Below are 13,693 nucleotides of genomic sequence, written 5' to 3'. Positions count from 1 at the left end.
TTTTATTTTGACATTATTTATCTTTTATTTCCTTTCTTCTCATTTCCGTACCTTTACTTCTTGTGATTCCCTCTCATATTATTTATTTCTCAATTTGTTTTATTTTCATTTAGCATAACAACATTATTGTTTTAGTTTTTGGAACCACACCTCATAATATTAGACATGATAAGTCATTAACAAACTTGACATCGCTTTTGAGGGATTAATTACATCTCATAATATTAGAAATGATAAGTCATTAATCTAATGAGTGATGTCATTAAAGTCGAATTTCGTTGTTGAATGAGGTTATAGACTTATTATGTTTTCCTTTTCTTTTGAATTATATTTACTTAGTTATGTTGAAACGTATTTTATACTATGTTGGAATTTGACATAAGAGTATTATGTTAACTTTGTTTTTTGAATTTTTAATTTATTTTATTTTTATGGTTCTAATTTATTTGCTTTGGTAGTATTGACTTGTTATTTCACGTTGCATGTTGTTCATTTTTAAGTTAGAATTGACAGATTATTTTTTATCAAATATTTAAATGATGTTATGACATTATATTTATAAATATTATCCTACCTTATCAAACATGTAGTCCATGATATCCTTGTAAAACTTATGCCTAGTTTTTATAGTTAATTGATTAAAATATTATTAATTTAAAAAATATATATCACTTATTTTAACAATATTAGTAATAAATATATGATTTATTAATTAATATATTTTCAAGAAATAATATGTATCTTAAATATCAAATTCAATATCAGCTATAAAGGCACATATTTGTCAAATATTAACTTTTAAATTTTGATAATTAACCTTATTTAAAATTTAATCTAACTGTGTAATTACACTTGTGCAACCAAACAATATGCTTGTAATTACACAGTAATTACATTATGAAAAACAAACATGTCGTCGTAATTAATATATTGTCTTGACAACAATCAACACATGAAAATTCACCACTTTCAAGAATCTTCGAGTTCTTAAGTGGATGTCCATTTGAATTTTCAATGATTTGCCTCATTATTATTATTGATTCAGGATGACCCATTCGGTCATGCCAAAGCACAAAAGTACTTGAATCAGTAAATTTCTGGTTTACGATAAAGTGTGTTTCGATTGAACTAATTTCTGCATAATACAGACCAGAAGACAAAGTTGGTAATTTCTCTAAAACACATTTCTGGACGGAGACGTTCTTGGTAATACCAAGAGATCCAACTTTCATTTCATTTAACGCCTCAAAATGATGCCCATTTCGGCGGATATCTTTGAAACTCAATAAGTTTCTTGGGGATTTAGAAGAGAACAATGCATCTTCTATAACAAGTTTCGTCCCCTCAGGCAGAAATATAGTAGCTCTTCCAGAGCCTTCAATCAATTTTAAATTACCAGAAATTGTAGTAACATTTGCCTTTTTTCTAAGCAAGTAAGTAAATACACCAGAGACAAGTATAAAATACACCAGAGACAAGTATATAGAGAGAGACTAATATATTATTCATGTACAAATGAACTTAATTAACTTTCTATTTATAGAGGAAAAGAAGCTGCTGTGAGGCTTTTCAGTAAGTTGCTGCGAGGCGTCAAGCTGCCTGCTTGAGCTTAGGGGTGTCAATGTTACGGTTCGAGCGGTTATTTTATAAAATTCATATCATATCAATTTTTCGATTATTTATTTTATAGAACCAAAATTAGATTTCTCAAAACCGTTTCATCATCTCGGTTTCTCTTCGGTACCGGTACGGTTCGGTTAATTTTTGGTCTTTCTTTTTTTATAAAAAAGAACATCATATTATAGTCACTAGTAAAAGCTAAAGGCACGATATCATGCATACCTAGGACTTTGGGTAAAACTCTCTAGTTATTTTTACTATTTAAAAGGTGGTGAATCAAGAAAATATGAAAGACGACAAGAATAAAGATTGATCCCACAATTTTACGGTAGTTTAAAACAATGTTAAGCAAAGAGGAAAAATATAATTTAGAACGCACGAGAGAGCAAAAATCAATCAAGATGAAACTCGAGAACTGAATCTACTAAGATTAAATATCCAATAAGAGAAATTTAAAATCATACGAGAGGAAAGATATGTAATATTCTGTAGCTTCCTATTCAAGATCGTTGGAATACATTAGCTTACAAGCTAGCAACTATTCGACATGCTAAAACTAATTTAATTTCAATAGGAGTAGTATAATAGATTTTAGAGTTGAAACTGTAGGTGTTAATTATGTTGCCGACTTGTAGTCGTTTTCATCATCCCGAACCCAAGGTGAAAATTTTAATATTTATTATATTTAAATTTAATATATATAGAATACATGTCACACATGTAAACTTATTCGGTATTGTTCGATTTATTTTTATAAAATTAAAATCAGCCTAATTATTCGGTACAATTATAAATTAATATAAACTGTCAGTTTTATTAAAAGAAATCTAAAATTAGTTCGGTACAGTACGGTCCAATCGATGAACTCGATTTCTTAAAAACTATTGACACTCCTACTTGAGATACTTGCAAGTTGCCTGTTTGATTACAAGTCTGAGAAAGTTACCTGTTTGAGCTACTTATAAGCTGCTTAATTGTAAACTTATCCAGTCAACTGCGGAGGACATCATAGTAGGTGTATTTATAACAATAACTTATTTATTTTCCCCTTAAAATAAGAGTATAAAATATAAAGACAATCGCAATTCTCAGGAAATACGCAATTACTAGTAAGTACAGTATTTACTCCAAGTTGTAAACCACACACTTTGATCTTTCCCTTGTCAACTCCGCAATGCTCATTTACACTTGTGCTTCTTCTCTTCTAAGATCCCACAAATAGAATCATACAAATCAATTACAAAAATGGGAAGTAGCATTGGAAGCGATGTTGAAGCAGGTTTCGCAAAACTACAAGGCGAAGATTTCGAATATTACATGCAAACATACTCCATAATCCTAGGTCGTAACTCTAAAAAGTCAACTGTCGACGTTGACTTATCATCTCTAGGCGGTGGTATGAACATATCCCGTCACCACGCACGTATCTTTTACGACTTCCAACGACGTCGTTTTGCTTTAGAAGTATTAGGTAAAAACGGTTGTTTTGTTGAAGGTGTGCTTCATTTACCTGGTAACCCACCGGTTAAACTTGATTCACAAGATTTACTGCAGATCGGTGATAAGGAGTTTTATTTTTTACTGCCTGTGAGGAGTATTTTAGGCGGGCCTATTGGGCCTAGAAATCATGGTGGGCCGCCTATGGTGGGGTATAGTGGGGTAGGGAAAAAGGGTTTGTTTAGAGGAAGGGAAGAGTATGATGAGGGTGATGATGGAAGTAAGAGGATGAGGAGAGGGGGGGATGGTGGGGTTGACGGGGGTGGTGGGTATGGATATGTTTCCGGTGGTGGTTCGAGTGGGAAGGTTGCGATTTCGGGGCATCTAGGTGAGTAAAAAATGCATTCTTGATTGTTAATTTATAATAAAAATATGTTCTTGATTGTTAATTTTAGACTTAGATGATAGATTTGGGACATTGGTTCTTGTTTTTAGTGGGATTTTTGTATTCAATTGAACTCTTTTTATTGCGGGGTTACTTATTCTTCGATGTGTATTAATATCTGTTGCTGCATTTATTTTGTATCTTGCTGTCTATTTTCCGACAATCTTGCGTCAGATACCTTTCTTTTGAGCCGAGGGTCTGTAGGAAACATCCTCTCTACCCCCACAAACAGAAGCGAATTCAGGATTTTGCACCACTAAAAAAAGAAGGAAAAAAATGTACTAAGTGGGAATTGATCCCTAGTCCTCTAGGTAAATAATTCAACCTTTGACCAAGTGTACCATTTAGCCTTCATGTAGCATGGTTCCAGCAGTTAATATTATACCAATTTTAGAAAATATATACATAAAATATCTAATTTTACGGAGAGACCATGGGTTCACGTGCCCCAAATTTTTTACACATTCGCCCCCCTGCCCACAAAAGTAGGGGTAAGGTCTGCGTACATCCTACCCTCTCCAGACCCCACTTTTGGAATTACACGGGGTATGTTATTGTTGTTGTTGTTACTCTTTCTGCACCTTCGTATGTGGAACTATAACTGAGATTTTGGTGGGAATCATCTTTTCGTTAATTGTTTGCGTGCAATACAGATGATTATGTTGCTTGTAAAGCATTAACTAGTTAAAATCTCATCTTTAGTTGGTTTAAGTAGCTATTGACCATCTTTGTTGACTGTAAGTATAGTTATAGATTTTCTGTTGTTTGTGATCCATGTTTCACTTGGACAAGTTTTGTGGATAGAGGTACTTTTATTGTTGAATTTACCCTATTCTTTTTTCCTTCATTATATGGTGATTATTAGTTCTATGGCCTTAGTTTGTGCAGATGGATATTATTGGATGCTTAATGTAGGTAAATAAACTCTTTTTAATAAGCCTTAGGTAATAGTTTCTGGAATAAAGAGATGTATAGATTTGGCTTTAGACTGTTTGTTTTTGTTCTTTCCCATTAAATTGACAGATCATGAGTTTGCTCCTTTTTTCTATGGGACAAGTGGAAGTTGTAATAAAGTCATTCAAAGGATTTAAGGCTCCAAGCCCAGATTGTTTCAACATACAGTTACAAAAAATGTTGGAACGTGTGGCACCAAGAAAGGTGAAGTGCTTCACGTGGCTGGTAGCTAGGAGGGCATGCCTGAGTCATTACAGAAGAGAGGAATTTGCATTGCTTCAAGGTGATCACTATGTAAGGAGGCTTTAGAGACAAACAATCATCTTTTCCTTCAGTGTAGAGTTACAGCACAAGTGTGGGAATTATTCATCAACTTGGCCAAGGTGAACTGGTCTATGCCAGAGCACACTGCAGACCTTCTAAGTTGTTGGATCAGAAGGGGAGGGAGCAAGAGTCAAAAGATATGGTGGAAAACAGTACCTGCTTGGATTTGGTGGAACATCTGGAAGGAAAGAAATGAAAGGATTTTTGAAGGCAAAGAATGTACAATACAGAAGAGCAAGATATAGAAGAGATATTTTTGGAAGGTCATCACTTCTTTAGGTTTTTGGTGTAAAGAGCAAGATATAGAAGAGAAAGTTCAGCTAGTGGACTTTTTAGGTTTATTGTAATTACTTTCAGGAAGTGTAAATTTTTCGTAGGTGGCCAGCATACCCTTAATGCTGAGGAATACAAAGTTACCAGTTTAAAAAAAAAAATGTCGGAACGTGGTAAAGGAAGATGTTTGGCAGACAATGGGTCATTACATCAGATAGGCACTTCCATTAACAGCCTAAACTCCAACCAGTGGACGTGACAGAATTCTGGCCAATCAGTTTACTCCCGGGGGGGGGGGGGGGGGGGAGTTGGTGCGTGTCTACAAGATTATTGCTAAACTTTTGGCGGAAAGACAAGCTGGGTAATTGATGATCTAGTGTCAGATAATGAAGATGCCTTTATTAAAGAAGGCAAATAACAGATGCAACCATGGTGGCCAATGAAAATGTTGAACATTTGATAAAGATGAAGAGAAAGGGGAATTCCTGTAAGCTCGATATTGAAAAGGCATATGGCCATGTCTTTTTGTCATGTTTGTTAAATATTCTGAAGTAGATGAACTTTGGTGATTAATGGAGGGACTGTATTTACTATAGTATATCCACTGTTAGATATTCTGTATTAATAATGGGAGCCCTAATAGTTTTTTTTTTTCAATCAGAAAGAGGTTTGAGGCAAGGGGATCTCTTATTTCCTACCTGTTCCCCTTGATGATAGAGGTACTAAGTATGATGCTAGAAAAGGCAGAAAACTTTGGATGGATAGAAGGTATAAATTTTGGAAGAAATGTGCTGAAAATGTGGCTATATGTCATATTCTTTATGCTGATGACCCTCTCCTTTCATGTGAGGCTGAGAGAGCAAATACTTTATCTTAGAGGAGTTTATTTAGTTTTGAAGCAGTTACTAGGCTAAGAGTAACATATTCAGTATTAATGCTAATGATTGCATAGAGGAACTAGCTGATATCTTGGATATAAGGTGGAGAAATTTCCCACGGTTTACTTAAGTTTTCCACTTGGGGCAAATAGGAATGATAAAAGGATCTGGCAAGCGGTCTTGGATAGATGTGCCAGCAAGCTAGCTCCATGGAAGAGGCAGTATTTATCTTTTGCGGGTAGACTCACCCTCATTAGCTGTGTATTAGATGGAATGCCAACTTAGATAATGTCTCTGTTTTCAGTGCTAGCAGCAGTGGAGAAAAATATGAGTTCTATGAGGAATCTGTTTCTACGGGATGGAAATGTTAGCAAGAGGAAAATGTACATTGTGAAATGGCAGCAGGTGGCGGTTCTAGGGGACAAAAAGGTGGAGGTTTGGGGTTAGGAACCTGAAATTACATTATAAGAGCTTACTATTTAGATGGCTTTGGAGGCATAACATGGATGGCATTGACATCAGAAAGAAGCTAATTAATGCTATATATGGCAAGAAGGATGAATGGAGTCCTCGTACACTACAGATGAATATAAAAGGGGGAATTCCGAAGGGCATTTGTAGGTTCGGGGAAAGATTCATGAAATATACTAAATTGGAGGTGGGAAATGGATGCAATACTAAATTCTGTGACAGATGTTTGGGTGGGGGAAGAACGTTTGATTACTAAATTTCCTATTTTGTGTAAGTATTCCATCAATAAGAGAGGTACTGTTACTGAATTTTATCAAACTCAGTTTGGCAGATATATTCCGGAAGGAATTTGAATAACAGGGAGCTAGAAACTTTTTGTCAAATACTCCAGCAGTTGAATTTTGTCCAGCTTGTTCATGGTAAGGTGGATTCTTTGATCTGGACAGCCAGTTAATGTAGCATGTTTTGGATGGACTGCAACAAGAAGGGGGGTGGGCTTTTATTTTGTGCAACAAATGCTACTTATGTGAAGAAGACCAGAAACAGTTGAACATCTATCCGGGTGTTGCATAAACATGTAAAAGAGGGGGGGGGGGGGGGGGGGGGGGCTGTTACAAAGCTGGCAATTTCAAAGGGTTCCTAGAGGATTGAAGCAGAGATATGGAAGACTACTCCACTTTGCATCTTCTGGACCTTATGGCATAAAAATCACATATCTAGATTCAAGAACAAGGGCATGCACGATCTGTATGTCTGGCGTAATAGCGGTATGTTAGTTAGCCTAGATCAGTACATGGATTTTTCTGGAGTTGTTAGGTAGGAAAGAGTAGCAGTTGGTCTGGTTGGTCTCTTTGTATCCTTCTGTACCGTCTTTGGTACCCTTTCAATAAAACTTTACCTTATAAAGAAAAAGGAAAACATACACATTAAACCTTCATGTGATCTAGGGAAGAACCATTTTGCATATATAGCTTGAATTATCTTTCTTCGTATCTTATAAAAGTGTATTCTGGTAGACTTATAAAAAGAAAATGTATTCTGAGCCCATTTTTAGGCTTCTATGATTTGTTCAGTAAATGTTGATGCAAAGCTTCTATCCACGAAAAATCTGTCAGAACTCAGTCTCTGATTTGTTGAATTTATCTGACCTAACTTCTTGCAGATAAGAAGATAGATGGAAGATCACGTATCGAAAGAGATGCTGACAACCAACAGCTGATTCAGTTAGAAGAAAAGGACGTTGTATCATCTATAGCAAATGTGCTTTCTGACCTCTGTGGTCCTGGAGAATGGATGCCAATGGAGAAGCTTCATGCTGAGGTAACTTCAACTTTATAAATCTCATCACAGAAAGACCAAAACATTATAAACTAAAGACTAAACTACAAGCAAAAGGAAAAGTTCTGCTGTTATATGTTTCTCCCACGGCCGTTAGCAATTAATTTTATAGTTTAGGCCTATCAGGTGCAATCATTAGGCCAGGAACTTTTGAAGTCCCCTTTCTTTGTACCTTCTCCTTGAAAGACGATTCTGTTGCATCTGGTGGATTATGTTATATGCTGATTTTCTGCAAATGAAGGGGAGCCTTGGCGTAACCGGTAAAGTTGCTGCCATGTGACTTGTAGGTCACGGGTTTAAGGCGTGGAAACAGCCTCTTGCAAAAATGCAAGGTAAGGCTGTGTACAATAGACCCTTGTGGTCCGGCCCTTTCCCGGACCTCGCGCATAGCGGGAGCTTAGTGCAGCGGGCTGCCCTTTTGCTGATTTGCTGCAAATGCCTATGATGGTTCTAGGAGGGGTAGATATCTGTCTGTTTTGCTGTATGGTTAGTACTGGTCAGTCAGTGTTTGCCATATTTCTCTAGGAGGGAAGAAGAATGGGAGATCTATCCTGGTTGGTTTTATCATCTTTTTGAGCTTTAAGCTGCTCTTTCATTACTTTTCATTTATTAGTCTGCTAATTCCTGATTGCTTTTTCCTGAAGGTATCTGACCATTATAATCAGATCCATGTGTGACATATTTCAGAAATTAAACCTTGCGTAATTACCATGCTTTATACAGCAGCAACAACAACATACCTAATTTAATCCCACAAGTGGGGTCTGGGAAGGGTAGTGTGTAGACCTAACCCCTACCTTGTAGAGGTAGAAAGACTGTTTCTAATAGACCCTCGGCTCAAGGAAAGCAATTCAAAGCAGTGTTAAAAAAAGAAAATATGGAAGTAAAGAAGCCATGACAAGTAATATGAAATGCATTACATAGCATTCTAAAAGAAAGGAACAGTACAGCAGCTAAGGAATATGATAACCGAAGTACAAGAAAGAAAGAATTTGAAGAACAATGAACTATGATAATAATACTAATACTACAGGTATGAAAGGAGAAGTAGATACGGTGCCACAAGCAAGTGAGTCAATGTTCAACTACCTACTTACCGTCTACCCTAACCTCCGACCTCCATGATTCCCTATCTAAGGTCATTTCTGCGGAATTTGGAAAGCTGAAGATGCGTCATCTCCTGTCTAATCACATCTCCCTAATACTTCTTTACCCTACCTCTACCTATCCTTAAACCCAGCATTGCCAATCTCTGACACCTCCTCACTAGGCATATGTGTGTCTCCTCTTCACATGCCCAATTTTCCCTTGTAGTTATTAATACCTGAATACATGAATACTCATACAAGCTCATATGTTTAGTTAAGTGAATTATCAAGGCTACCTGAAGTAACCAGCACCAAGTGGGTGCTGGAGTATACAAAATTATTTACAATCCAGGCTATGCCTGTTGAGAGTTAAGGGAATCTATTAAAGGAACACTTTGTATCGAATTTCCAGTTTATACAAAATAACTAGTAATTCCAAACATTTGCATTTGATTCTATGAATAGCTTCTGCTTTCCCTTTAAAACACCTAGAATTCATGTCCTTCCATACCTATCCAAATCACACATGCTGGTACTGTTCTACAAATCTGCTTTGCCTCCCTCCTGAGATATTAAACTGTCAAGTTCCAAATTAGTGTTTAATAAAAGAAGGTGCGGTCCTCATTACACCAAAAATGTTGAACAACTTGATTATTAAGTCTCCAAAGCCATTTATCCATGAGGGCTTCAATTAATGACGATGAAGGCCTGACCTGATACCCGAAGAAAAATTCCCTCAATTTGTTGAACTGTCATGGTTGCTTGCTTGTTAGAGCATTGGCAGACTTTTTGCTTTATCCTGCGTTGTAGATAATGTAGGAGTATTATCTTTTGCAGCTTTTGACCTGGGAAGAGTAGCAAACTTATAGCTCTATGCGTTTGTTCTTGTTTTATAGTTCTCGATGAGTTCTTTCTTCAGTACATGTGAAGTTGCTTTTTTACTTTATTGACAATTTGACTGCGTTTGTCTTTTCTCTAAACAGATACAAAATAGTATTATATTTGTCTTTCCATCCTGTATCATCATTTCCTTCATGTCCATGATAGTTGTGGGAAAATTGTTCCTGCTCAGCTTTTTGATAGTTGGCTTAGAAATCTTTGTACGTTGTCAAGAGTTGGATTTTTGGCTGATGACTAGCTTATGCATCTGCAGTTGGTGGAACATTACGGCAATACCTGGCACCATAGTCGTGTGAGGAGATACTTGACTTCTGAGGACTATCCTAGCCCTGAAGCTAAATCAAAGCCATGGTATGGATTGCTGATGCTTTTAAGAAAATACCCGGAGCATTTTGTCATCAATACGCGGTCCAAGGGACGGGTGACTTTGGAGTTTGTTTCTCTTGTCTCACTGCTTTCGTGAGAGCTTTATAACAATTTTAGCCACTTAGTTGTAAATTAAGATTTAAGTAGGGTGTGAAACATCACCCGGAAATTTCGACACCGGAGCTCAAATTTGTTAATGACATGCACCTGAACAGCTGAACTTATTGCAGTTTTATTGGTGTCAATTTACTGCTGCAGCAAATTTCGTGGTTCTCTCTCGTGTTAATAACCGAAAATCCCCCGGGCCAATTGGCGCATGGTTCAGAACTCAGATAATGAGCCTGCCCTCCCACCCTTCACGTAAATACCAGTTCTTGGTCTAGCAGAATTCGAACTCATGACATTAATAATTATAACTGCATTAGATAATGAAATGATTTTCATATTTGTTCAATCGTTCTTGATCTCTCCCGAAGATCAATTTAAAACACACATCATATCAGAAGCAGCTGAACAAATTAATGGTATTACCATTACCAGTACAATATCATTAGTATGAACTAAATCAAGTAACTTTGGTCCGTAATGTCAGGCGTAATGGACATAAAGAAGTCCAGACGATTAATGGATGATGATCAGGTGCAATCTCTCTTATTGACCATAGAGTAAAACCCGTCAACCGGTTCGGTTTTACCGTTTCAAACCGGTAAAACCGAAACCGGAACTGGTTAACCGTTTATTAGATACCGGTTCAGTTTCAATTTTTTTGAAACCGGAACCGGTTAAACCGGTGGATTTTTTTTTTTAATTGTAGCCGTTGGCAGCCCAATGGACTGTTGGGCGTCCATTTGCAAAAATGGCCGTTGTCAAACGGTCCCCAACTCATTTTTTGCCCCCCCAAACTGTTTTTTAACACTTTAACCCATCCCACCCCTATATAAACCCCTCTCCATTTTCATTTTAATTCACACCAATTCACTCTTCTCTTTCTCTCAAATTTCAATCTCTCAATTATAGTTACTTTGCAACAATTAGCCACTTTAAATTTCTCTCAAATAAATATTATAAAGTCTTATTATAGTTTCAATTATTAATTTTGTAATTTTAATATTGTTGGTGGAGTTGGTGATTTTGCAACAATCCGAAGTAGCTTTGGTGGATTTGCAATTCTAGCCGCCTTCACTTTGTTAGAAATCAGTCTGGCAATTTGGTACCTTCGTTCCAACTCTATCTTTATTTTTCGCAATTTAATTTACACAATTTAATTCTAGCAATTTAATTTGTTGCAATTCATTTTCTTGTGATTTATTTGAGTGTGATTTAAATTAATTCTGTTTAATAATGGCGAAGAGATTTAGACGTGGTGCCGGCAGTAGTGGTATTGTTAGGCGTGGGCTTAATGAGGAAACATTTGTGGAAGAAACACCTAATTTAGGTATTGATATTGGTGGAAATAATCCACTTTTAGGTCATGAGGCAATGCAACAACATTATACCGACACTTTTAATGAAATTGATGATAATGATGATGATGTTGATGATGAAACACCCCCCCCCCCCCCCCCCAAAAAAAATCCATAGGAGATACATGTCCTGCACAATCACATACACAAGACAAACCGCCTAGAACTCGTAAGCCAACAGCTAAAATTTGAAAATTTATGACTAAGGATAGGGAAAGCCAAACAGCTAAATGTACCCTATGTGGACAAGTATTTACTTTTAAGCAAGAAACTAGTAAGGATGGTGGAACGAGTACACTAAATGCTCATATGAGAAAGAAACATATGGATGTTTGGGGAGAGCAAACGGGTTCAAATGTGGGGGGTATTCAAATGACGATAGACCCACGAACCGGTAAATTTTTTAAGTATGACAAGAAAAAAGAGCGCGTAGAAATAGCTAAAATGGTAGCTTATGATTGTTTATTTTCCTTTCCTTCGGGTTTGGGGTTTGTTACTTGCATTTAACATTGTTATAATCCGTTATTTGAGGGTATTCCTAGAAGTACTTGTAGAGCAGATGTTATAGATTTGTATAAAAAATATAGATTTTATTTGCGCCATGTATTTAATTCTTTAAATTGTAATGTTTCTCTTACCACTGATTTGGGTCTTAGTCTTAACAAGTTAGATTTTTTTGCTATTACATGTCATTGGGTTGATGACAATTGGGTTATGCAAAAAAGAATTATAGCTTTTTTATATGATGAAGGAAAAGGTCGTCACGATGGAAAATTTTTAGCGGATTCAATGTCTACTATTATGAGATTTTTTAACATTTATAGAAAAACACTTTGTATTACTTTAGATAATGTTTTTAATAATACAAAGGCGATTGGTCTTTTAAAAAGAGAACTAAACCCTCCGCTAAGAAATATTTTTGATGTAAGATGTAGTTGTCACATTTTAAACTTAATTGTTAAAGATGGTCTTGTGCGTTTTGACGATTCTATTCAAAAAGTTAGAGATGCGGTTGCGTTTCTTTTTTGTAATGCTAATAGGGGAAGAATTAGAGATTTTAAGAATGCTTGTGTGGAAAATAACCTTAGACCTAGGAAAATTCAAGTAGAGATTGAGACTAGATGAAACTACACTTACATTATGCTGCAACAAGCTTATGAGTATAGGATTCCCATACAACAAGTTCACAACAAATATAATATTAATAGTGATGATTGGTTAAATTTTACGGATTGGAAAGATGTTAAGGAATGTGTTGAACTCTTAGAAATTTTTTATAATGTAACTCTTGCTTTTTCTAAACAATTCTATCCCACGGTAACCGGAATTTTAGCCTACTTAGCGGAAATAGCTAGAGCTTTACAAGAGTATAAATATAAACCCGGTTATCAAGCGGCTATTTTTGATATGACAACAAAATTTAAGAAGTATTTTTTTCCCATCTCAACTTTATTTATATTGAGTTCTCTTTTAAATCCTTGTTTAAAAGTGTCTTATAGTAAAAGCATTGGTTGGTCAAATTTATACATTTTAGAAATTGAAGAGGGAGTTCAACCATCTTTAGCTGAAGCCGAACTCGCTATTGATGACGAGTTTAGAAAAGTTTTTACTCATTATTCTAATTTGGAAGAACATGCTACACCCATTGCTCCACGCCCTACTACTTCTCAAAGTAGCAAAAAGGGCTCGTCGGGTTTAAAAGTTTTACATTCACATCCAACTCCTTTTTGTAATGCAAACTTTGATGAATATCACTTTTATTTGATGCAGCCAAATGTGGATATCAAGGAACTAGATGAGTTGGACGTTTTAGCATGGTGGAAGAAATACAAAGCAAGTCATCCGATACTCTAAAAAATGGCTCGAGATATCCTTACGGTTCAAGTATCAACCATGGCTTCGGAGAGTGCATTTAGCCAAAGAAGACAACAAATTGGAGACCATAAACACTCATTATCCGGCTTTAGCTTGCAAGTACTAGTCTGCATTCGCGATTGGATTAGATCGGAGCGACGCAACCAAAACTTAGAAGCGGAGGAAGGCGAAGAGGAAGAGATTGAAGATTTGATAGCAAGTGGACCGGACCAAATGAAAGACTTTGAAGATATCTCCATGGCCGAATATGATATGGGGAAA

At 36.1% G+C, this 13,693-nt stretch overlaps 1 protein-coding gene across 1 annotated transcript; it reads left to right on the top strand.

Annotated features, from left to right (window-relative positions):
- The first annotated feature begins 2,705 nt into the window (after positions 1-2,705).
- Positions 2,706-10,329, top strand: LOC132610061 (FHA domain-containing protein FHA2-like). The gene is made up of 3 exons (XM_060324311.1): positions 2,706-3,445; positions 7,565-7,722; positions 9,982-10,329. The coding sequence occupies exons 1-3, from the start codon at positions 2,866-2,868 to the stop codon at positions 10,189-10,191; spliced, it is 948 nt and encodes a 315-aa protein (XP_060180294.1). The 5' UTR covers positions 2,706-2,865; the 3' UTR covers positions 10,192-10,329.
- Positions 10,330-13,693: the final 3,364 nt, after the last annotated feature.

This window comes from Lycium barbarum, chromosome 9 (genome assembly GCF_019175385.1).
Source record: "Lycium barbarum isolate Lr01 chromosome 9, ASM1917538v2, whole genome shotgun sequence".
In the NCBI taxonomy this organism is placed as follows: Eukaryota; Viridiplantae; Streptophyta; class Magnoliopsida; order Solanales; family Solanaceae; genus Lycium; species Lycium barbarum.
This window is presented reverse-complemented; position numbering and strand designations above follow the sequence as displayed.

What these genes read in the sequence shown, in the direction of transcription:
- LOC132610061 (XM_060324311.1), top strand. Translation starts at nt 2,866, where the DNA reads ATGGGAAGTAGCATTGGAAGCGATGTTGAAGCAGGTTTCGCAAAACTA. An exon ending in TGCGATTTCGGGGCATCTAG is followed by an intron (nt 3,446 to 7,564) that starts GTGAGTAAAAAA and finishes AACTTCTTGCAG; the next exon opens with ATAAGAAGATAGATGGAAGA. An exon ending in TGGAGAAGCTTCATGCTGAG is followed by an intron (nt 7,723 to 9,981) that starts GTAACTTCAACT and finishes ATGCATCTGCAG; the next exon opens with TTGGTGGAACATTACGGCAA.